The sequence below is a fragment of the Macrobrachium rosenbergii genome, chromosome 10 (assembly GCF_040412425.1).
Source record: "Macrobrachium rosenbergii isolate ZJJX-2024 chromosome 10, ASM4041242v1, whole genome shotgun sequence".
Lineage (NCBI taxonomy): Eukaryota > Metazoa > Arthropoda > Malacostraca > Decapoda > Palaemonidae > Macrobrachium > Macrobrachium rosenbergii.
The window spans coordinates 27,340,659-27,367,566 of NC_089750.1; the positions used below are offsets into that span (position 1 = coordinate 27,340,659).

At 35.8% G+C, this 26,908-nt stretch overlaps 1 protein-coding gene across 18 annotated transcripts in view; it reads left to right on the forward strand.

Annotated features, from left to right (window-relative positions):
* Nucleotides 1-26,908, forward strand: part of shi (dynamin-1 shibire) — a 367,093-nt gene that overhangs the window by 169,719 nt on the left and 170,466 nt on the right. For 10 of the 18 annotated variants that reach the window (XM_067110067.1, XM_067110070.1, XM_067110073.1 and 7 more), the window contains exon 9: nucleotides 8,241-8,276. The exons of the other annotated variants lie outside the window; for them this stretch is intronic. In XM_067110067.1, coding sequence (XP_066966168.1) covers nucleotides 8,241-8,276 — 36 coding nt within the window. The remainder of the gene's footprint in view (nucleotides 1-8,240; nucleotides 8,277-26,908) is intronic. 18 annotated transcript variants of the gene reach the window in all.

Sequence of the window (26,908 nt, forward strand, 5' to 3'; positions counted from 1 at the left end):
TCTCTCTCTGTCCTTCAAGGAATGAAAATAATAAGCCTTGTAAATAAATTTTGGGTTTTATATAGCTTACATCGTTTTCATTAATTGTTAGGCTTGTTGGTATTCTTTTTAAAAGTTTTAAAGTTTTTTGCTTTTCTTACATTTTACCTATTGCCAAGGCTCTTCATAACTGCTAGACTGTAAAGTACAGAGGTCCTAAATGAAAAAGCGTTGTCACATTGCCTTCATTATTTTCAGATGGTGTTGTCATCAATAATTAATTCAATAATGCCGTGAATTATAATTCGATAAGTTCTTATAAATAAAAGTTTTCTTTTAAAGAATCACAGTGTCATAATTGCCAATTGTCATGATGAGGAAACTACCCATGGCATCGCTGTTTTACCCTCCCGACACCCTCTTTTGACCAAGTACATTCCATGGACTATGAATTATTTGTTTTTCACTTTTTACCATTTTATTTCATATTAGTGATGGAAGCACATATATGCTGATAGGGTCTTCTCTTGCGGGAAGAGTCAAGAAAATACTGTTGTATTCCTATTGTGGTTATATAAACTAGAAGAGAATATGACATCTCTGGTTAAATGTCTTAAATTTAGGCTTAAAAACAACTAATCAAGTACCAAAGCGTGTTTCACAAGTCATAAATTAAGGTGGCTTTTTGACCTGGAGAAACATTTTAGGAGAGCAGATTACTCAATTTTTGCTTCATCAAGATGATGACAGCCAACCAGTTTGCTACCTCTCTGATGCCATCATGGTTAATGCTCAAATTGCAGTGGTAAATGTGATACCATTTCCTTGATATTTTGAGCTACCACACCTAAAAGAACCTGACTAGGTTTATCTGAAATTACTTCTTTGCCAGGTTTGTTTAGTTTTAAGTTTTATTGAGATACTGTTTTTCATTGGTCAGATGTTCAGTAAATTTTATTGACATAGCATTTTTCATAGGCCAAATCAAACTGCATAAGATGGTGACTTTGCAAATTTCAAGCCATCAAATGAATTTTTTGGGAATTTTTTAATATGGTAGCTAAGTACCAAATAGTTAACTCAGTGTGCAAGGGGATTTTTTTTTTTTTTTTTTTTTTTTTTTTTTTAATTCTCAAACCAGTGGAGATTGCTGGACTTATGGACCTTACAGTACATATCCATGTGTTATTGCCAAAATATGTGGTCTTGAGTCAGAGTAAGTACCCCCGGGGTGTGGGGTGATTATGTAGGCATGATAGACAAGACTCTTGTTGTCATCTTGCCTAGCATTGTGAAAATGAAGCCCAAATATAATTTTGGGAATGTTTCAATATATCAAAGTACCAAATGGTTTGATCTAATATGCTAGAATACTTTTTTCTTTTAAAGAAAGCCCAAACCAGGAGCTTGCTGGACTGATGGATGTTATTGCACATATCTGTTACCAAAATAACCTTGAATTAAGAAGTGAGATGGTACCATTTTGGAGTGATGGGTATGTAGACATTATAGAAAGTGATTTAGTTTTAACCCTTTCTCTTATGACCTTTATAAACTATTACGTCTGTGGGAAGTGGCAGTGACTCGAGCAGTAGGCTTAAAAATTTTGACATCTTTTATTTGTCAAAGACTCGTAGCTCCAAAAATTTTCAAGGTAAACTGCCCAATTTTGTTTTTGTTTGTAGCTGAATGATTTTTTACAATGGCATAAAAAAAATCTCCCAAAGTAACTTATGTAGGTGGAATGAGTAAAAATTATGAAAAACAAGAAAATTTTGCACTTACCTAAAAAAAAAAAACCATCTGCAATAAAGTCTTCATTTGTTATCCATAGCATACCTAAACAAACAGGTTTTGACCTAGGAAAAACCTATTTTTGGTAGCTGTTGTTGAGTCCTCAAGGAGGTACCCTCTATGGTGTTCCAGCACTCCATGGTGGCTAGACTAGTATTAAAAAAAAATATCTTTTAGCCTGGTCTTGTAGCCAGGTATTGTGTCATAATGAAAACACTATGACACGTGATAGAGTATAATTGACTCAAAGATAAGAGGGCATTTTCTCTTATCTTCAGCAAAGCTGGACCCAGTTTTCCAATGTCAAAACCTGCAAGAAGTAGAAGTGACTATTGCACATGTGCGTCTGCTATCTTGTTTACGACCGGGCTGGTAAAAGACCAGCGGCCATTACTCGCTGTTGGTCAATGTGGGATGATCCCTTGCCCAAATCCCATGCATTTTCATCAGAGAAGTGGGAGGGTTTTGAGGACTCAACAGAAATTGCCAAAAATAGGTATTTCCTACGTCAAAACCTGTTTTTTAATAGTGCAGTCGCTGTTTCGTCCTAGAGGAGCTTTACAAAGAAATTGACAGGTGACGAAAGGCTTGAGCACTCAAAATTTTAATCCCAACAACCCAAAGAAAAAACAAATAACATTTCTGGTCCAAGGTCAAGCCACAAGTTTCAAACCCCATTCTTTATTTAAACCCTTTTGGGTTTTGGTGACAAAAAACAAGAAACTAAGCATGAACTTACATTTTAAGGGTGAAGTTCTGTAGTGACTTACCTAAGTATGCTGGGTATGGTTGCAGTCTTGTCACACCTTTCCCAGCAATAGTCAGCATACCCACCCATTAGAAAGACCCCTGGTTTTGCACTGTAGTGCCCATGGGGTTAGGACTAACCATACCACTTACTAATACACAGTGTAGTCAAATATGTTCAAGCTCATGGCAGTATTGTTTCAAGAATACTCACTGATGACCACCCTGTACATTTGGAGACTTCTTCGAAAGAGACATTTCTGAAGAAGGCCAACGACATTCTTACTTTCCTAATATCGTGTGGCCTAGGAAAGGAGTGTTGGTTTGCCCTTCAAATGAGGGACACTAAAATTATTCTTAGCCCTTGTAGAGAGAGAGATTTATTCATGCTAGGGTGTAGGAAAATCAGACCTCCTGGGATGTTTGCCATGATCTCTAGGTAAACCTTAAGTGCTTGAACTGGGTATAATGTTTGTCTGCTAAACTGAGTTTTAATAAAGCTGGAATGTCTTTAAAAACACTCCAGCTTTGGTTTTTCTACAGAAAAATTGTATACCTACTGATGATGGCCCACTTGTCTGCTTTTTCTATAGCAATATACTGTAATTGCAGCTGTGATTTGGTTAAACTACATTATAACAATAATATATGTTTGTTAACAGTCTCTCCTTACAACTTGATCCACAGGTATGCCCCAATATTAATTCTCACTGACTAGCTGGACTGAGAGAGCACACTGCATAATGTGAATATGCATAACATAAAGGTTAAGAGGTAACAGACAAGGTGGTATAGCAGATGGCATAACTACCGTAGGTACAGTACATGGAATAATCTTAAATAAATCTGCAACTTGCAGTGCAAAGTATCAAATGCAAAAGCCCAGTCACTACAGCATGGTCTGTAATGTCAATATGGGACATCCCAAATGCTGCCACACTATCTTTTTTAAATCTTAAGATTTGAAAAAAGATAGTTTTATTAATCTTACTCTAGGGTTGGAGACAATATAAACTCTACTTAAGAATAGTTTTCAAATTCAAATGTTTGAGAACTTGTTATGTTTCATATTACTTCTGCTTCTTCTACATACAGTTCTTAAAGACAAAAAGCTGTTCATCTGCAGTAACTTTGGTTCTGGCAGTCTGGTCCTGAACATCAGACTTTTGACATGTGGAAATTAAATTTTGATACAAAACTAAAAATTAGAAACTGTATACAGTGATACATATTAACCAAACTGCAAAATTCTTAAGCTTAATTGTAAATACCCACTTGAACTGGAAAGCACACATTGCCTACATAAAAGCCAAAAGTAAAAATGCATTATACAGTACTGGTAAAATAATGCCACATAAAACTTGGGGAGTGACATATCACCCATGATGCTACTATACAAAGCAACTGTCGTATCCGTTTTAGACTCTGTAAGCCAAATATTTGGCTCAGCATCAGACTCACTATTGAAAAAGCATAGCTACAGTTCACAACAAAGAAGAATGAATCACTGGAGTGTCATGGTACTTTCTAAATCTGTACAAGTTGAAAGTGGTGATTTCCTTTCTTGCTTCACAGAGACTTAATAGCATTGGAAGTGCAATAGATATTCAGGCAAGTGACTCTTCAAGTAAAAAGCTTTTCATTGGAAGAGAAACCATTCCCAGATCTAACAAAATTTTTAGTCTTCAACACCAGAATTTCTGTTTTCTTAGACCGTGCAAAGTTCATGTCTGTACTCCCCCTATTTATAAAAAAAATATGCTTATACCCATGAATGTAATGATGGCTTACAATAGAACCTATAAAACTTGAAGGTTCATATTTTGCAAAATAAGAAAAAATGCAAATGATGTTCTGATGTGGGATTTGCTGCAGCACTGTTTAAGGAAACAAGGCAGTTTTCCTCACCCAGCAAAGCATGTGTTTTCACAGCAGAATAGTTTACAAAGTGGTCAGCAGTTGAGATTATTGAAAATGTACTACAACAGAAATTTGTAATTATTAGTGACTATGTGCTTTAGAAACCCTTCAAAATTGCCTTAAAAATCCCTTTGTTCAACAAATTTTTTTCTTTATTCCACTAATTATTGTATATTTCTGTGTATAAGACCTTTAAATCTTAAAAAAATTCACCCCTAAAATTTTTGGGTTGTCTTAAATTACCATTCTAAAAATCAAACCTTGAATTCTAAGTGATGTTTATATGTAGGCTAGCCTCAGCTTCGGCATAATAACCACCGACATACGTGAAAAGATTGGCTTTATGAAATAAACTGATAATAAAGGTAATAAAACTATTTTTACTTTATATATTATTGGCATATCTTCATAATAAATAGCCTATTCAAGGAATAATTCCATATCAACGAAATCAACTTTTATCTATACGAGCCCAGCTGAGAAAATTAAACATTGAGTTATGGTTGTGCTCACAGCAAACTTTATCTCTTGGTAACCGTTCAGAAATTGTAATGGTAGTGTAATTATGGTAGTAAAAACATTTATGATAACATTATATTCATTATTCATGAAAAATTCATTATCATTTTGGTGGTAAATAACAGAGTTTTTGGATTACATACAACCTTTATTTTTCAACAAAATTCAGTCATGCAAACGATAATTATGTAAGATAGTTATCTCACATTACCGTATTGTTGTTAGGGGTTGTTTGTGATTGGTGATGAAACCTAAACAAAACAATGGTTTCCCTTTTAGGCAAAATGTGTAAGAAAAACATGATGTAGAATCAGCTTTATTTCATTTTGAATTTCTATGGATACAGTAAGTAAAACAGCATATATAATATCATCTTTAGATAACCAATATTTCATAAGATACCTGTTGGAAAAGCTAGCCTATACACAGATGGTCTTGTAATTTAGCAGTCATCTTCTACTACAGATATGAGATAAATTCATGAAAACTTGCCATAATTTTTTACCTCGTCTTATCTAAAGGTCGTCTTATACACGGGAATATATGGTAAATGAAAGTGGTATGAATGTTGAAATATGCCAGCTCCCTCCCGTTGTAGGCATTAAAGAAAGGACAATGCTGATAAAGCAGCCAAAGCTTGCAGTATGATTAGATTAAATATACCTATTACTGTTAGTGATTTGCTGTTATCTTTAAAACATATTTTAGTAAATGGCAAAGGTTACTGAATAATGGATGTGACAATAACTAAACAGATTGAACCAATTGGCACTCTACAGCACTATTGATATTTGATGAATAACCCAAATGACCTAGTTCCTAAATTCAGAGGTGCAAAAAAGCACTTAAATTTTAACCTCTTTAATGGTTGTCCAACTTCAAACCAACAACAAATACCAAGTACAGGTATTGGAAAAAATGCTTGAATTAAATTTTATCCAAAGTGTCATTATTTTCAGCTTATCTAATTAAATTTAAAAAGGATCTAATGTGATCACTAAGAACAAACCCTTTTATCTAGCCCCGTGAAAATTAAGGTAAACTTAGTACTCCGGTTTAACTGTTTGTGATGATAATCTAGGCTGACAGGCATGCTCAAAGGACATAATCTTGAAGGAAGTCCAATAATAATGGCAAGGCAAAGTTGGAGGTGGATGGCTAATGAGTAAAGACCACAGGAAACGGAGAAGAGGGAAAAGGGAGAAAACGATGCAGCTGGGTGTAAATGGATAAAAGAACATTTAGTATTGTAGGCAGTGAACCATATGAAGTATAATGTAATTGGTACCTGCTTACTGATACCAAAACATAAATAACTGGAGGAATAAAGTAGTTCAGCCTTGAAATTTGAAGCTGTCTAAGCCAGCAGTACCTGTTTCCTACATAGCACATGCAAACAAGTCAATAAATATATGGCACCTGAATTAAAGTCAGTAGGAGAGTAGGTCTCTCTGTGTTACCTTGAAGGCAGAAGATTGCCTTGCTGATTTATGCAGACCCCCCGCCTACTTGCGGTTCCAGATTCACATCTTCAGCTATTCGCGGATTTTTCTGCGGAACGTATATTCACATTCGCAGAAAATTTGCATATTCACAGTATTTTTCATAGAGAAATATTCGCTGATTACTGTATTTTCATATTTTTGTGACTAAATCCATTTTTTGTGATAAAACTATTAAAATACTCTGGTAAAAGCATTTTTAGAGGAGGCTTTTTGGTGTTTGAACTATCAAAATAGGCATTTATAAGCATTTTTATTGGGGTGTCAAGTATTCGTTAATATTAGCTATTCGTAGGGGGTTGTGGTACTCATCCCCCGTGAATACCGGGGGTTGACTATATATGCTAGGATCCTTTTGGCTGAATTTGTGAAAAATGGTCGGGGAATTTAACATTATCATGATAATGGGGATGCTGTATTTTTCACTGGTATGTTGGCCACTCCAGAGATAACTGAAGGTGCTCTAAAGGTCTGTAGCATAGAGTAGGTATACCCAGTGTATGGAGGTAAAGTGGCCTACTGTGCCACTATAGAATGTCCGAGAAGTAGCAGGCAACTTACTTAGATGTAGATAGAAAGATTGATATTAAAGGTAGTGAAAAGCAACATTCCTGCTGGCAGAAAAGAATGTTTGACATGGTGATTTTGCTTTGGAAATCTGCAGTCTTCTAATAAATGAGGCCTGGTCTCATTTTATCAAGTCCTTTCTTATAGGTCCATGGTGCGATTAGTTAAGCAAAATAGTAACTACAATATCTTTGCAGCAGTAGCTTAAGTAAGGGTTGATCTTTTGAATAATTTCAGAATTGTCTGTGGTTTTTTTTATATTTTTTGTTGTCCTATCTTATATTTTACCCTTGATGGTTGTCAGTTATCCATACTACATAAGTTTGCAGTTTTACTTTATTTGGTATTTTTGAAAGTTTGTTTTTTTAAGTTTTATCTGCTTTGGATGATTTAGAATCAGTAATTTTCTGGTGTTGCTACCATTAGTTAATGGTTAAGCTTTTCACCAGCTTATTTTTTCACCTGAAGGATGTGTTGGACACAGCACAGCTTATATCAATTCTAGTATTTTTAGATGTTGATGTACAGAATTCAAGAAAATTTGAAGTTGGATTCATGAACTTGTTTGCCAGACCAAATGACTTTTACTGTACAGAATATGGATCTGTAGCAATTTGTTGGCCTTATTTGACCCCTATTAGGCAATCTGTGTCCAAGTCATTTAAAAACGCGCGCACACACACACACACACACACACACACACATATATTCAGATCATCATCAGTATATGGTACAATTATTTGCCTCAGATGGGATTGGATCCTATGGGGTTTGGTTGCTTTATTACAGTGTACAGTATGAGGATAGTGTAATCTTCGTAATTTATTTATATCATTTAGCCAAGTATTGTGATTTTTTATGCAGTAAAATTATAAGGTGCATGACATTTTTCTAACTTGCTGTGTAGCATGATCCAGTCCCCACTCATAAAATTTGTTTTTAAGACTTAATGCATGAAGGTTTTGTTTTGTTGGTTTTAAGGTTATTAAGGAGTAATGTATATTAACAAAGTTTTTCCTGTAAATTCTACAATTTTGTCATAAACAGTCTTTATCATAAGCATACAAAAGAAATTGATGGAGTTCCGGAGATGAAAAATGTGAAGAACAAGTTTGTTGTAAATGCTACTGGAGAAGCGGGTCAAGGTGTGCTCAAGTGTTATGTATCTCTGATAGATTTGAAATAAGCATTCATCCCTTTGTTTACTTGCAGATACCAATATCAAAGTAGTAATTCCTCCTGCCGCAGGTGAGGCTAGTTCTCCAAATTGCTGTCATTTTCTTGTCTCTCACTTTCTCCCTTCACAGCATTTTTAAACAATTTTGTTTGCCCTCTATACGAATTGTAAGTTGGTGGCTTAAAGCTTATTCTAATTGTGGTAATTTTTAATGATTTATAACGTTTTAAAGGTTTGTACCAGTCAGATTATAATTTCGATGCTGTTAAAAATAAATAGCTTATGTACACTTGCAAATTGAATCATACAAAGCATGAGACCACCTGTTAAATAATCATAGATTTTTTGTATAAAATATTATTGTTAGATGAAATTTCATAGGAAGAATAACATTAACATGCATCAGCTTAAAAAAAAACTTAAGAAAAGATATTTAAAGGTGATGAATTATTTCAGTATTCTATATATCTATCGAGTTAGGATCATACTTTAACTGTTTCGAAATAAAGTTTGCATTCTCTGATTAGGAAATATGTGGCATTAATCTGGATTATCTGTAGACAAAACTTCTTTATTGCTTGTTCTTCTTAAACTGTAAGTATGTTATTTAATAAAAATAGTAAGCGCTTACAGCAATAATGAAATATTGTAAAGGTGGGTGTGTCCTTAGGAAAACAAAGTAACCTGATTTTTTAAGCTATCCAATGATTTTAATAGCACAATTGGACATTTCTGTTTGAAGAGATGAGTAGACCATATCTCATGAGGTCTGGGTTGTATAGTCTTTTATTCTGACAGTTGTAGTATATTACAAGTATGTAATTGAGTTATTGTTTGATGTTTAAATAACAATTATGATGATCATAATGTTAATCATATACATCAAATACCCTAATCTCAAACAGAATTCTAACTCTCTTCAGTTATGAAAAAGTGGAATTTACTACAAAATGCAGAACATAGTATATATGTTAGTCTTACTGTAGACACTGTAAGCAGAGCACATCCATTTAACAACAGAGTGCTTTACATTGATATTTAAGATCATTAGGTAAATTGGTGCCACATACACCTTTGTATAGGTTAAGCATGCTGTGAAATACTTAATTGAAATCTTTTTAACGCATGTCATAATTAGATTAGAGTATAATGATATCTAGCAGCCAATTAATTGGATGAATGGTTCTAGTACTTTTTATCTTAAAATTTTGGAAAGGTGAATAACCTTTTGGATTACGACATGTCAAGTGTTCAGAGAACATGTATGGTTTCATTTATGACAGATGCTTTAAACTGTTGGATTTCTATAATCTTACTGCATTCCATGTACAGTACATACTTTTGAAGCTTAGGTATGTCTTTGAAATTTCAAGTAAATGTAGTGTTAAGTTTTCAAGTTAATGTATATAGAAATTTTTCAGTTTGGTATTATATCATTGAAAAGGATTTACAAGTGCTTGTACATTAGTTTTTGTAATACTTATAGGTGTTGGAGAGAGTATTTTTTTACATGATATATTTATTATATGGGACTGATGCATGTTAGTGATATATATCATTCATTAGTTTTCAAGGTGATAAAATATTTTTTTAACTAAGTGTTTCTGGTATAAATCTTTTTTTCCATTGCAAACAATTATCAAAGTTAATAAGTGCAAACATAATTGGCAGTGTAATGCTGATGTCAGGAAAAAATTTTTTTGTATGGCTTCTGATATATTTGTGTCGAGGCTCTACAAGATTCGTAATATGTGATTGTGCCATTAGGTGGATGTATGCAATTAACACACTTATTCATGGTTTTTGCACAGTGGATGTCACAAAAGAGATTGCACAGTTGTTGGTTCCATGTACAATGGGTTTTTATTGCCACAACTAACAAAGAAATAGTGCTAATGGCTCTGTTGTTCAAAATGTTATTTTTCTTCTTCTTGATCTCATTTTCCCTAATTTATAATGTTTCAGTGTTAACCTGTAGATTCTCTTACCTTTTTTATGTTATGAAGTCTAGTTGATTACTTATGGTAAAGCATACAAACTCAGACTTCTAATTTCAGGCTTTTAACTCAATGTGGATAGAGATTAGTAAAATGTTTCGTATTGGTGAAATTAGTCTCTGCAAATATGGTCATATGATTAACAGCCTTATTGCCTAATATTGTATAACATAATTATTAATAGTTTTGGAAATATGAAGGTTTGGACTTTTAAGTTGTCAATTTTTATTAGTTTACTGTGCTGTAAACATTTGGTAAAGTAACTGTAGTTTGCCTTATTACAGAATTTTTGGTTTGAAGATAATATAAGTTGACAGGTAGTATGCTTTGATGTTTCGTACATTAAAAAACAATGATTGCCTATTTCAAATTAGTGCAGGTTCTATATCATAGGAAATTCAGGTGCACTCCAGTAGCATTTCATAATTTTCCCTTATACAATCTACAGTATAGTACTATAAAATTGAGGTTAAACTTGGGGAAGTCCGTTAGTGAATTGGGAATTTTCATTGTTTGAAATTTATCTTTTCACTATTTTCAACATATTTTGATTGAATTAGTGTTTTTGTAGTATGTAGTTGTATTTGTATTCTAATACAATAAAAAGGTTATGGAGAATTTTTAAAAATAAATTTTTAGGCCTTGAAATAAATATTTTGTGAGGTAAAAAAAAATCAGTCAACTCGCAGTGGATAATGTATTGACTAAGCTTTGAAAAATAAGCGAGTTATGTCCAGTTTACTTTATTTAGTAACAGACAACTTTATTTAGTACGGACAAAAACAACCCAAGCATTGCTGTATTAAATGGTGACAGTCGTTGCGACTGTAATTACAAATTTAAAAACTAGGTTGGTAGAACTCTTAAGAGAGGTGCAACCTGCCATTCCTATCTAAAAGGCAGCTTGTTCACAAAAGTAGCAAATCCTGGGTTTAGATTTAGTGTTATCAAATACAAAACATAGGCTAAATACAAGGACTGATTCCAAGGAGCATTACCTTTTTTGAGGGTCATGTGAGGAGAAGTAAGGTTGAAGAAAGCAATTCTTAGCACCTATAATGATTTATGTGTAAGAATTAAACATCCTAATTATGCTAAAAGTTCACAAGTTATAAAGATATTACAAAAAAATATTCAGATATTCATGGAGATATTTTGGTTGCTAACATGGGAAAATACCATACTATAACACAAGGATGTATATAATTATTGTAGCATTTATGGTTTTAAAAGTCATGTTCATATAATACCATGGTTGCACATTTGATGTGCACATCAGGGCTAGAATGTGCTGTTAGTATGTTTGTTTATTATTACCAGTATTAAGTTGTTGGAATAATGAAAAGAAATCAGTTGTTGACATTTCCTTTGTGAAATTTATTCTTGAAGTTTGGTACCGGGAACTTAAATTGAGTGAAGAGTTGGTGTGTAATCTAATAGTAGATTTTTTACCTGTGGGTTTAGTTTTCTTGGAAAGAGAATAATTTGGATTTTTATAGTTGACATATATACCTTCTTACACCAAAATAACAGATGGATACGTAAGAATAATTATGGACAGGAGAAGGACTTGTGAAACCAGGAAAATAATTATTATTAAGCATTTTAACCAGACCACTGAGCTAATAGATAATACCGGTATAATTGTATGATTGCTATAACAAACAACTTCAAGTTCTTACAAAACAGTTAAAAAGGAATGAAGTCAATACATTTTGCAATTGTTTATTAAGAAAGCAGCCATGAAACTATTCATTTGAGGTTCATTTTATATTATCCAACTCCTAAAAAGTTAGAGATAAACTAAAAGTCTGTAGCTTGGAAAGGGAATGAAAGCACCTAAAAACTACAAATAAGTATTGGGAGCATATAAAATTGCAAAAAATAATTGTAATGTAACACCTTTACACTCAAATTTCGTAGGGATTGGTAATGTGTTTCCATGTATGCAACAATGGTAAGTGAAAACAAATTTTAAACTTAATCATTATGGTAAATACTTAGATTATTTTAGTGAGAATAAATCAGATTTTAATAGAAAGCCCACTTTTCTGGTTTTGTGAATCCCATTAGATCTTTTAACAGTTCATGCATTTTTTCCTCTGCTGAGTACCCATAATAATATACAGAACTATAGCTATTTTATACTAGAGTTCTGTAAATATTTCATAGCTATATTTTATTTATTTATTGTTTTTCTTTTGCAAAATTACCTAAATTTTACAGCAAAAAACCTTTCTATGACGTATATGGAACTAGCAAGCAGTTCTTATATAATTTGGAAGACATTAATTGTACTATACAATGAATCTATAATTTTGAAAATAGAATAAAATGGCAGTTACAGTATTCTCCTCACACTGAATCAGTTATGTTTCAGAATGGAAAAAGGGTAATCTGCAGAAGTTTTTTTAAATTATGAAAATGCTGTCAAGAGTTCAAGCCTGGCTGGAACATTGCATGCTGTGTTTTTGGGCATTTCAGACACGAAAATCACTATGCCGTATATATGGAAGGTCAGACCTTGGGTACGCTTGGGCATAAAGGAACTCCAAACACTTTCTTATGAAAATATTTTAAAAATTTCCCTAGAATAATTAACTAAGTGTTATGAATACAAATATTTTAATGTATTGCAAATACAAGTAATCCCTCGATTATCTGGATAAGTAGAGCCAAGGCCTTGTTGGATAATGGTGAACTCCAGATGTGGCGAGTAAAAACTCTATGAATGTGAAAACAGTAGCTCTATGAATGTGCAAACAGTAGCTCCAACTCCGTACCCTTCCTCACCTAACCTTGTCAAAACAGCATAGCCGTAAACAGTAAATATGCTTAAAAACAACCACCATCAAAAAAGCATTTATCCACCATATTTTCCCATATTTGTAACAAAGTAAACTCTATGCCCTTGAAAAAGCAAATGCCTTCTTTTCCTCTCGTATGCAACACGCAATGTGGTAGGCTACACCATGTTTTTCATTCACCTGAAACACTAAAAATACAGAAACCCATTTTTTTTTCTTTTATGCAATACAATCTGATAGTTTACACAACAGTTTTTACCGTTTTCTCCAAAATACACTACACAAAAAGTATACTTTTTTTCTCTTGTATGCAACACACTATGACAGTTTACAATGTTATAATTTTCTCCAAAATACATTGTACAACGAAAAAAAGTAAACCTCTTCCTACCTCTTTCACAGTGTGTGTTTGTTTGTACATTTCTTAGCAGAATACTGTATCACGTGTTGCCCATTTTTTGTTTTTGTTTGCTTAGCTTGATTTACTGTACAGTATTTCATTACGAGGTTAGTTGACTAAAAACTTGATTAGCACATATAAAAATAGAATATTTTATCACTGTTTATATTTATTCTCCATCAAAAAAATATTTAAAATGCAAATTTTTTGATGTTGCCAACATATTGTGCTATTTACAAAAAAAAAAAAAATTGGTGCCACGAATGCCTGCGAACAAATGTGCGTACGTACATAATCTACGCACACAGCTGCTTTATCTTTTGGGCTGTAAAGATAAAAAATGAGAAATTACAGTAAAAAATATAAATGAGAATAGAATGAAATCTAAATAAGTGAAGGAGTGTGTGTTATTATGTAGGTTTCAATGTAAGTGATACATCAGTGGTTCTCTCTCTCTCTCTACCATCTCTCTTCTTTCATTTCTTTTGTTACAGCATAGTACTGTACTGTATATATCCTTAATGAAAGATGTTGGCGACATATTGTGCAATGTACAAAAAAAAAATCTGGTGCCACCAACGCCTGCGAAAGAGTGTGCGTGCATACATACGCTATGCGCAGAGTTATTTGTTTTGGGTTGTAAAGATAAAAAATGAGAAATTACAATAAAAAAACAAATGAGAATAGAATAAAATATAAATAAAAAGTGAAGGAGTGTGTTACTATATAGGTTTCAGTGTAAGCAATACATCAGTGGTTCTCTTTTTCTCTCTACCATATCTTTTCTTTCTTTTCATTTGTTACTGTACAGTACTGTACTGTATATATCCTTAATAAAACACTGTATAAAACAAGCTCTAACAAGTTCATTAATGCCAGTGAATAAGTGTGGGCATACGTACGTACCCTGAGCCCATGATTGCATTTCTTTTGGGTTGTCAAAATTTAAAAAAATGGGAAAATACAGTAAAAATATAAATGAGAATAGCGTAAAATGTAGATAAAATCATAAAAGTAACAACACTAAACAAAAAAAGCTCTAGCAAGTCACACATCTACCTAGCCCTCTTCACCTATTCAGCACTGCATCCCAACCTCCTTCCATCCAGGGAAACAGCTCCCCAGCTCCACCCACCTTCCGAAACAATTCCTTCTGAGTGAGTTTGTCTACACAGCCTAACTGTAGTGACCTCCTTTCCCATGCTGCCCAGCCATCATTAAAAGTTGTTTTGCGTGGTGTTTCCTATTACAGTATATTGCATGTATTATCATATTGTTATTGTGTTACAGAATATAAACACTGTCATCATACACCATTTGCATTTGATATTTTTTTACATTCTCAAAATCTCAGCTGATACTACTGACATTTTCATTGTCATTAGTTACTAGAAGAAACATAACTCTGGGGGTACTTTTTCTTGTAAATTAACAAAGTTGGGCTCGAAACATGCAGATTACTTGATTTCATAAGCAGTAAATGTGATTTTGCCAGCTTCATAGTTTTTGCCTATTCCAAAACATTTTGCAGCCATTCATCCATTATTCATTTTATTCAGCCACAGCTATAACCTGCAGCTGTAAGTAGTGGAATTCTTTAAGACCTTCTCTTCCATGTGAAGGATGAATAAAAATTTATTTTATTTTAACTTAAGGAAGCCTCCACAGAATGGGCAACTTTTCACTTGACAACTTTTAACACAACTCTTAAAAAACACTTGATAGTTACGATAAATGATGTCGGCAGTCAGCTGTTTCTTGATTTGGTTGTTTATGTCAGTATAGGCTTACAATTCTTCATCCGGAATTCTAAAAACCAGAATTTTTTAGTGGAGGATGGAGCATTGTCATAAGGTATTACGGTCGATGAAAGAGAGAGAGAGAGAGAGACTATTGCAGATAATAGTTGTATTTAGAATATGTAATGGTAATTTTAATAAAACTGATGTTTTACTGTATCAGATTATAGTGTGTGTAATGTCCTGTTATTATCGTATTACAAAATATCAACAAAGCAATCGTGCCATTTGCATTCTGGTTCTGTTTACAGTCTTAAAATCATCAGCAGATTGCATTTTACTGTTGTAACTCATTAGTCGCTGGATTAAACTTAATTCTGAGATACTTTTCTTTTGTAAATTACCAAAGCTGGAGTATAAAAAATGCAACTACTATATTTGTAAATGCAGTCAATTAAATGAAGTACTGTACAGAAGTTGCTTTTGCCTCCAGAACGTTTTTCAGCCTGCTCATTACTCATTTCTTCAGCCACAGCTATAACCTTCAGCTTAAATTTAGTGGCATAATTTTTTAACACCACCTTCTATATTGCATGCAGGATGAATGAAAATATATTTTCTATGTATTTAATCACATTTAAAAATAAGCAAGTTTTTAAGTAGTGGACAACTGTAACACAACTCTTAATTAACTCGTGTTAGTTATGGTAACTAACATCGGCCAATAGATTCGGTTGTTTGTCAGTACATACCTGCTATTGTTTATTCCAGTGTTTTGCATGCAGTAACAAGTGGTTGTTAATTTTATAAGAAATAGTAATGAATTCTTATAAAAGCCACAAGTTTGGTTAGCCTGGTTGAATGTACGGTGGTTCGCACTTAACCTACTGAACTTTTGCTCCTGGGCCTATTAATTAATCAGAAGCTAACTTATATGTGACTAATCGGTAAAATCTACTGAAACTGAGACAGGTTTAGAAATCGTAGCCTAGTGTAATCAACGAAAAAGGAAAGCTTCACATTAAGCATATACTCCTGTAATGTTCCGAAAATGCATCTCTCACTATACATGGTAGTATATATACTGAAATCATGTTTTGGAACAAAATTTAAGGATTGCATGATACATGAAATTAGACAATTCAAGAGTATATATGCAAATTATTGTTTTTTTATGCTGTATATTTTTGAGTTTTACAAAATGTTATTGTTGGAAATAAAATGTGCTTGCATATTTAGGAGCAACCTTCAGTTCCAAAAAAAAAAAAAAAAAAAAAAACCTGAAGCACAGCTTGCCCTGACTGTTTTGGTTTAGGGATTGTGACCCTGTATATCATAAATCTTTGGGTCTTGGCCCCTGTTCCGGGTGCGTTGGATAATCTCAAGTTCTGGATAATGGCAATTCAGATAGTTGAGGGATTATTTTATAGTTATTCTGTACATACTAAGAAAACCTGTTTGCTGTAAGGTTTGAAGCAGTGTGTTTTATAAATTCTAATTAAAATTTACTGGATTATAGTTACAAAGTGAAATAAAAATATCTGTTCATACCATAAATACGTTTATTATTGTATTCATGTTTACTGGCAGTTCGTTATGATAAGAGATGTTTAGATATAACAGTAAAAAATATAGATATTACAATAGACATGTTCATTATGACAGCTTAGTAAACTATGGTAAATACTGAATCTGTATTCATCAGGGTCTTTTTTTTCTGTAAATTTTGATGATGCCACAACTTGAACACCATGTTTGTTTACAATTGATCATCATGATGGCACATACTGCTTAAGCAATGATGATCGAGTTACTTTAGGAGTCGTAGTCAGTAATGTTAGCTGTGGAGATTCCTAACGTTAATAGAGATGACTAATAATTTTAGTGTTGGTGGTTGATGGTGGTTGGTGGTATTAACAATGGCCTATTAATACTGGTGATGGTGGGGGTCAGTGGTGATATTTTTTAGTATTAAGGTAAGTACTGGAATTTTGCCTACCATGATAGCTTACCAAAGGGTGTCAGTCTTGAATTTTCATGATTCCTGTTCATAAAAATTTTATAAACAGCACATGAATGTAATGTAGTGATATGTACTGGGAAACAGGCTGAGTAGCAGAAGTGTGAGATGTTCAGCATGGGTGTTTGGGGTTAGCTTTTTTTTTTTTTTTTTTTTTTATGGATTAGGTCTGTGAAGAATTGAGATGCCCCTTGAAATGTGAACCTGTAAGCTTTTTTGATGTGAACTTTAATTTTAATAATTTTACATGATGATTATTGTATCATCAATATTTGAAATGTGATGAAGGGAATGCTTATTAACTTTCAGTACAAAGCTCTTACAGGTTATCATTCTCTTGTGTCTGTATTGCAGATGAAAGAGCAGAACCATGTAAGTGGTAAATAGTGTTCAAAATATATACTTATCAAGAAGGGCCAGTTATCCAGTGGCATTTTTTTAGTAATTTTACTTTTGTGTGAATAAAGGTTTTTTCATTTTTTTTTATTCATTACTTGTATATCTACTACACAAGCACTGTGTAATTGTCTCAACATTGTGTAATCATTGTTCTGTTTAGTTAGCTTAGGTATGTTATATTTTATTTTTTGATACAATTGCTTTGTACTTTCACCATTAGATTATTTTTCACTTTTAAACAGTTGTTTGTATCCGGAACAAACCTGGGTCTTAACATTAGGATAAATCTTTTGGCACCAGCTGGAAACTGGTAAAGAAAAAGAAAATAGGAATTGTTTATGCAAGGAATTGGTGGCATCTGGCATCAGTCATGGGGATGAGAGAGGAAGTGGACAGCGACCTAATCTCCAATCCTGTGATATATTTAGTTTTCTTCTTCCCACCACCTTCAGAGGAGGATGTACTTTTCGCTCTTCTCCCTAAAGCCAGTTTTTTCTTCCTTGCCTGTGTTTCCTTGGTTTGAGATTTTTGTGTCAGAGTGATATATTGTGTGTTTTGTGTGCATGGGTTTTGGCTTTTGATAATGCAGTCCCAAAACTCATCTAAGCATTCCCTTAAGCCTCAGAGGAAATGTCCAAGTGTAGCAAATTACCCTTGTTAGCATTTTCTTGCTCCCTTTGAGACTGATCCCCATTCTACATGTAGTAGATGCAGATCTAATTCTTGTAACTTAACTAACCCTTGTCCTGAGTGTCATTCTTGGTCTCCTGAGCAATGGAGGATCTTTGCCAAGAAGAAGCAGCGTAAGAGGAAGTCAGAGATGCCATCTTTGGAAGGGTTCTCGCCTCCTTCGATGGATGTTTCTCAAACTCCTCATTGTTCTGCTTCTCCCTTGTCCAGACCTCCTCCAGTTGCTGCTTCTTCCTTGGAAGATTTTACCCCTTCCCATTCTTCCATTGCCTCGTCTTTGGAAGTTTTAGGAGATGGGTCTGGAGATTTAATTCCTCATGCTGCCCCCTCTTTCTCGGGTCGCAATCTCCAAGGAGAAACCACTGCCGACGTTCGTCTTCCCGCGGCTGCGGACATGACTATAGCTCTTCCAGGCTGCACGTCCAACCAGCGAGAAGAGAATTTCAAGACACTTCACATCGCACTGCATCAAAAGACGTTCCAACTCCCACAAAAGCATTAGGGCCTAATAGATTTTATATCTTGTTGCTGAACCCTTTGTATCCATTGGAAGGGCCAGACAGGGACCCTCGTGACTAGGGAGTGGAGGATATGGGCAATTAAGAGTTTTATACTTCCTCTGCAGAGGTTGTTGATCTCAATCGTGAATTCTGTAATCTTTCTAAGAAAGCCGTGGCTCCTTCTGCGATTGTCCCTAGAAATATAGAAGCTTTGCTAGGAAGGACTCTAAGACATCTTTTGAGTTACCCTGCTCAAGCCATGCAGACTCCATCCTAAATCGAGTCAATTCCTTGGTTTCGGGCCGGGATAACTTCCTTCCTTCCAGGAGATGGTTCAAGCTGCTTCCTCCTCCACTTCCTCGCCATAGAAAGTTTTATGCAACTCCTCTTGTGCCTCTTCCAAAGTCAACCCCAGTGTCGTTCGGTTAAAGCTGGGACTGGCCCTGGATCAGGTTAGGGCAGAAGGCCTTTCCCATACTTTTCAAGAAGCAGCAACTTTGGAGTCAACTGCCTCTTCTGCCTTCCAGACTGTCTCTTGGCTTGATTTGTGGTCGACAGCAGTGGCCAGAATTTCCTCTTCTTCATCAAGAAATACAGCTAATAGTGCGCCTTACACCAGGCTATTACAGTCTGGTGCTAAAGCCATTTCTTACCCTACCCACTTGAGTGCTAACCTATGGGCTAGTCTACTGCTAATGAGGAGAGATGCCGCCCTCTCCAAGGTGGCTTGGTCTGTTGATGTTGACTCCTTACTATCCTTGAGGAATGGAGATATCCTAGACTTCCAGCTACTTTTCCATAGGGGATCAGCTAGAGATGGCTATTGATAGTTGAGCCGATAATAACAAGTGTCTCGTTCAGTAGGCAGTGATAAAATCAGCTGGTCCCTCTCGCTCTAGGCCCCAAGACAGAAACCACAACCTCCTCCCAAGAAGCCTTCAAGACCAGCTCCTGAAAGCAAGCCTTCTCAATGTGCTTCGTCAACCGTGTAGAAGCCTTCCCAGCAATGTCACTTTGAGTTCTGCTCTTCCAGGCCAGGAAGAGGAACCAGAGGCAGGGCCAGAGGAAGTAGATGGTAGAGTGGGTGCCCCTCCCCACTCTTTGCCACCAGTGGGAGGATGCCTGATGAGCCACTGGGCTTCGTGGCAGCATTTCAGGGCAGAGCCTTGGGCGGTAGATGTCCTTCAGGTAGGATATCTACTACCTTTTGACTTCGCCCCTCCCCTCAGTACAGACGTCTTCTGAAGAAGAAATGACGTAGATCTCCCTCTTCTTCTTTGTCTTCTCCGTCCTCTCCTCCTGTTCGTTCTTCCCCCATCAGATGTTGGAGAATTAAAGATTTTGTCACTGATTGTCACCCCAAGAAGTGAAGGACCATGTACATTTCTCTGTCGTCTTCAGACCACGTCCATGATTCTCCCATACGTGTATGTGTTCCTGTCAGTGATGTGCAAGTATTTAATATTCTACACGAATATACCTTTCTGTAGCAAGCCCTTCCTCTCTCTAGCAAGGAGAGAGAGGAATGATAACAAACACGTCTAGGTGGCTGCCTTAGTTTATCTAAACAGATATAGCTCTTAAACTTCCTCCTATGCAATGAAGCACTGCATTGTATTTTAGCCCAGTAGTCTGACTATTAGATACCCAACTGTCTAACAAGTCAGAGGCTTAGGTCTCCTTCCTTTTAATTCTGTTATCCAGGAAGTGTGACCAGGTGTGCTGAACCTCTAGTCCAAGATTCTCTTATCTCCCACCAAAGGTGAATCTGTCCTAATTTTAAGACCCAGGTTTGTTCAGCATATGAACAAATGACAAATTTATAAATTAATTTGTATTTTTCATAGCTAACAAACCTGCAGTCTTAACATTTACTGCCCACCTCTAGCCACCCCACTTATAGTTAACCTTGGGCTGGTAGAAAACTAAATACGCATGGGGCTGGAGATTAGGTCAACTGCTGTCCGCTTCCTCCCTCATCCCCATGACTGATGTCAGATGCCACCAATTCCTTGCATAAAAAATTCCTTTTTTATTTATTTTTGTTTTTTACCTGTTGCCAGCTGACGCAAGAAGATTTATCCTAATGTTAAGACTGCAGGTTTGTTAGTTACATAAAGTACAAATTGATTTTAAAATTTGGCCTTTTTCATAGTAACAGAATTTCCTGCCTTGGCCTTTTCAGTCAGTTCTGTTAAATCTGGTTGATGATATTGTGCTCAATTTAATTTTTAGTATTTCAGCTACCTTTCACAGCCCTAGTTTCATTTTTTGTAAGTGTTTGGTATGTACTTGTCCTGTATCTTCACTTATATAGGGTGTTCTACATAACATGACTGGAAATGCCAGTGCTCTTATCACTTTGTTTTGGAAATTTTTACATACAAGTATTACCTGAGTCACAGAATCTTAGTGAACGTACCAAGTGCAGAGCAAATAGGTATGCTCACTTCATGTGTGAGGTGTGTTATGTTTTATATGTTTGTTGGGGGCTGCACTGTCAGGCAATACTTGAGCTAGTTGAGGGATTTTCCACCTGTTTTGCATACCTTGTTGGCAATGGAGCCATTGCTGCCTCGATGGCAACGATAAAAATTTGAGAGATGTGGAGTCAGCAGATGATGCTGCTCTAATACACAAAACCACAAATTTATGAAACTAGCTTCACAGAATACACCATATATCGAAAGGGATGGGTTTTGAATGGATGCAGTCACATATTTAGCAGAGTAGAATCCTCTAGTTTTGCACTTCTGTAAAGATATTTAAGCTTTCAGGCTACACCATCAGATTCTTGCTCAGTTGTCATAGACCATAATATTGTAGTTAAACCAGCACTTGCTAATGTGCCAATGCCATGACATTCTTTCTGTAGTGGTAGTGACAGGAGACTTTGGGATTGTGTCCATAGCTAGTTGTTGCACCTTCCTTCCAGAGGGATCTGGAACAAAACTTTTTATTAAACCCTGTATTATTAAACCTCATGAAAAGAAAAGGCAAGACTCAGAATGAACTGCATTATCTAGTACTTCATAGTGGATGGTATAATATGAGAAGACTTGAAGGCAAATGTTGATCAGAATTAAAAAAAAAAAAAAATAATTCTAAGACATGGTGTGTTAACCAAATAGTTGGAAGTCATACTAAGATCTGAAGTGTGTTCATGGCATTAGTTTGTTTGATGACAGCTCCTACATTGTTTGCTGTATTTCATGTAAAACAGACCCAGATATGCCAACTTGAAAAATGGAAAGATGAATTTTCACCACACATGCTCTGCCTGAAATCTACTGTACTTTCCACCAGCAAAATTTTACATTCTTGTGTTTAGCTCGGATATCATCGGATATGTACAGCACATCCCAAATCTAGAGTTCTGGAAATTTATATATATATTTTTTTCCTTTTCACCCCTATTTGCTTAGGCAACCATAGCCTCATCATGTTGCTGGCATGTCCATGCAATTTTGGACTATTTCTTATTTGGTAGTCATTGGCTCTTTTTAGTTCAGTTTCTGTACTGAGTGGGGGTTTGTATAGATAATAACTTTTGCCTTTGCTGAATCCTTATTGGAGAATTAATTATCTCCAATATTTAGTAATTTTCAGTTTCTCTAGTTTTGTTGTATTTTTAAGCTTAATAGTCTTTGCACATTATTTGTAATGCTGAATTGTTAGTACCAATGGTTTGGGTGAATATTAGCGCAAAAGTCTTGACAGCCAAGTGTGTGGGAGCAGGTTTGCAGCAGAGTAGGCTAGACAGGAGCTCAAAGATTTACAGGTGCAGAAGGGTAGCCAGTATCAAGAGTGCTGCACTGGTTAAAGGACATGCAGGCAGGAGTGTCATAGTTCGTAGGGCTACTCACATAAACACTGCAGTAATGCTTGATAGTAGGTGGCAAAGGTAACAAAATGGAAATAAGGCCAAGGATAACAGAAAGCAAATAACTCGTGTAGTACCAGGTATCACATTGTAAAAATAAGGTGATGAGATGAAAATGTGCACAAATAATGGTAATCCCTGATTGGTAAAAAAAAAAAAAGTGGAAAATACTTCGTGGTCATTAGATGAGCGGCAGCAAGTCCCGACTTGTGTGAGGCACACTTCAGCCCGAGCTGGACTTTTCACTGAAATTCTTTTGCATTTTCTCTGAATATTTTTTGCTAAGTTCACAGTAGTGGTTGCTTCGTGCGCCATACCCCATTTCATATTGAAAGGTGTATTACTATTTTAATGTAATTCCTTGGACTTCCTTTTTGTTTATCATCACTTTGCTTGTGCTAGCCTTCAGGAAAGAAATATTGCTTATTACACATACTGAACTTTAAGCTTTTATTTTCGGAGAGCATCTGTCCATATTTAGAGTGAAGTGTTAACACCGAATGGAAGTCAGCTTCTTTGGAGGTTACACTAGTTATGACTGACATTCCTGCCTCTTTGGAGGCTGCATTATCACTATCTGGTGCTTGTGTCTCCCTGGAGCTGGCACCAGCTGTAAATGGTGCTTCTGATGCTTTGGAGAATGCACCAGTGTCTGACCCTTACACCCCTCCTCAGGCAGCGCCAGCTTTGTCTGGTGTTCCTGAGACTGATAACCCTCTAAAAAGGAAGGCAGCCTTAAACAATTGTCTGCTTCCGGAAAAATGAAGGCGCTAGGCAGTAAGCTGAAAGCTCTTAAAAGAGGCTCCAATTTAACAGCCTCAAAAGGAAAGTAGAGTTCATTAAATTTCTCCAGTGGAACTGTCAGGGATTAGGGCTAAATGGGAAGAATTAAGGCTGCTCATATCAGAAATCTCTTCTGTATGTATAGCTTTGCAGGAGACCATGATTGGTAATAATACATGCCCCAGCCCATGAGAGTAAACGGCCTAACATAGCACCAATCAAAGGGGAAGGTGTTTGTGTTCCATCATAGAGGGTGAAAATGTGGGGATCCACAACACTGGGGAGTAGACACATTTTCACGTTCAAACAAGTACATTATCAGGAATTGATTTATGTATATGCAGTGATGACTGCTTTATTGACTTTAATTGGAAAGTTATAAATGATAGAGTTACCAGTGACCATTTTCCAGTAGTGGTGAGTGTAGCTCAAATCCCCCATCTTCACGGCTACCTAAATGGAACATTGGTAAAGCTGATTGGGCAGCATTCCAGGAGCACAGCTCAATAGATGACTCTGCTGATGACTTTCCCTGTGTTGATGATGCTCTTGACTTTTTGAATACAATTATGTTCTCGGCTGGTCTTTAATCTATACCCAGGACTTCGGGCATATTTGTCTGCCGACCAGTTCCCTGGTAGACTCGTAAATGACAGGAAACTCATAGAACTATGAGGTCTGCTTTCACCAGATACCGCAGACGAAAATGTGAGTATTACTGTGTTGTATTTCGAGAAGCGAGAGCTCATTTTCGCATTGAAATTAAAAAAGCACAAAAGGAGTCTGGGACAATTTTCATATTTTCACTAAATTTGAAAACACCTCTGACTGTAGTTTGGAAGAGAGAAAAATAGCAGGCAAGTTTACTCCTTGTCAACCTCCAGTTATCAAGATCAATGGTTGAGAGGTAGCGGACCCCTGGTCAGTGGCAAATGAGTTTGCTAATCATTTTGCTAATGTTGCAAAGAAAAACAATGATAGACCCTATTCAGTTCAAAGGCGGCTAATGGAACAGGTCGAAATTGATTTTAATACATCGTGAAATGAACAATACAATGTACCTTTTACTATGAGAGAGTTTGAATCAGCCCAGAATAAATGTAATGAATCAGCTCCTGGACCGGATGATAAAACATGTTCAGTGATTAAGCATACCCTTGAAAATACCAGACTTTTCATATTAAGCCTTATTAACAGAATTTATCGAGAACAGATCCTCCTTAAGCTACAGTAGATGTTAAAATCACTACCATTTGTGAAACAGGAAAAGACCCATTCAAGACAGAAAATGATCGTTTTATTGCATTGACATCATGTTTGTGTAAGATCATGGAAAAAATGAACACACGTTTGATGTGGCACTTGGAACGTGGTAAATGTGTCACTTGCTCAGTGTGGTTTTCAAAGTATGCACTCCACAACTGATGTATTGGTTCGAATGGAATCTTCAGTGTGTGAAGGTTCTGCGAACAAGCAGCATCACATTACTGTTTTCTTTGATCTAGAGAAGTCTTATGATATAACATGGCAATATGGCATTTTGAGGGCCTTTATGAATGTAATCTGAGAGGCAATTTGCCCCTCTTTATTAAGGCTTTTATAAAAAATAGATTATTTCAGGCTCAGTTGGAGCAACAATGTCAGATGTATTCAATCAAGGAGGGGGAGTACCTCAGGGAAGTGTTTTAAGTGTAGCCTTGTTCGCCTTAGCAATCAATGGGGTTTCCAAAATAATTCCCCCAGATATAGCATATGCCTTTTTTTTTTATAACCTTACGATATCCTTTGCAATAACAAGGATGGCAGTGGCTGAACAATACCTTCAGCTCTGCATTGATAATATAGTAAAGTGGGCTGAGATGAATGGTTTTAGATTTTCTACTAGTAAAGTGGTAGCCATGCACTTTTGCCATATAAGAGGATTCCATCCTGATCCAGATTTGTTCATACATAGGCAGAGAATTCCATGTGTTGGTGCAACAAGGTTTCTTGGGTTGATTTTTGATAGCAAGCTGTCCTGGATTCCACATTTGAAATATATTAAGGCAAAATGCTTGAAAGTAATGAATGTGCTGAAGGTTCTGTCTCTCACTTCGTGGGGTGCAGACCAAATTCGGATATTGAGATTATATAAAGCCTTAGTCTTTTCAAAATTAACTTATGGGTGTGAAGTATACACTTCTGTAAAGCCAAATAGCCTTAAAATGTTCAATTCCATTCATCATGGATGAGTAAGATTGTGTACAGGAGCATTTAAATCATCTCCCACCGAGAGCATGCTTGTAGATGCTGGTGAGATGCCTCTAGATCTTCATTACCAGCATCTGCTGGTTCGGAGTTGGTACAGATTTCAGAGGCTTCATAAATCTTTAACCATCATTTGTATGAGAAATGAAAGGCATTGGCAGTTTTATGAAAATCACCTCAAGCAACCTCAACCATTCACTTTTGAGTAAATTTTACCGTCAGGGAATTAAACATGCCAAGGATGGATATTTTACCAGGAAGATAATCAGTTAGTCCCCCTCTTGAACCTTCCAGAGTTAAAATTTTGTAGATATTTTCACTTTACCAAGACAGAATTTTCGAGTGAGGCCATGCGGTCAGTATTTTTAGAACATGCCTTGCAACATAACTCCACTGCAGTTTTCACGGATGGCTCAAAATCAGATGCTGGCGTCTGCTTTGGAGTGGCCTTCCCTGATATTGAAAAAGCGGGAGATTATCATCTGTTGCATCAATTTTTACAGCAGAGCTTGCAATTTTAAATGCTTTAAAGGAAATTTTAATTCAGAATGGAAATAGTTTTTATTATATATTTTGACTCAAGAAGTGTTCTTCAGTCAATGGAACCTTTTAACTCTTTAAACCCTCTGATTTTAGATATATTGAATGGCTGCTTTTAGTGAAATGAAGAGGGAAAGAAGTAAATTTCTGTGTGGTGCCTTTCCATGTTGGGGTGGTTGGGAACGAGAAAGCTGACCAACTCGCAAAGTCAGCAGTCAGCTCCCCAGAACCCAAAAGATGCCTACTGCTGTATCGGGATTCATATCCTCTAGTAGGTCAGAAAATTAAAGAGTTGGCAGTCCCAGTGGGAAAATATTGTAACAAATAAAAAAATGCACAATATTGCGTCATCAGTGTCTCCTTGGTCATATCTGTATATGCCAAGGAGACAAGAAACGATGTTATGCAGATTGAGGATTGGACATACAAGACTCACTCATGGGTTCTTGATGTCCCGTGAAAACCATCCATTTTGTGATGAATGTATCGTGCCCTTGACTGTAAGACATTTGCTGGTCAAGTGTCCCACTCTTGGGAATTTGAGATGTAAGGTTCCTGTCTTGAGGTTGTGACACAGGTCATTTTATTCTAGCTACACTCTTCGGAAAGGATTGTAACATAGGGCAGTTTTATAGCTATGTGGGAGGCAGGCCTCCTCAACAATATTTAAATTATACATATACAGGCAGGCCCTGGTT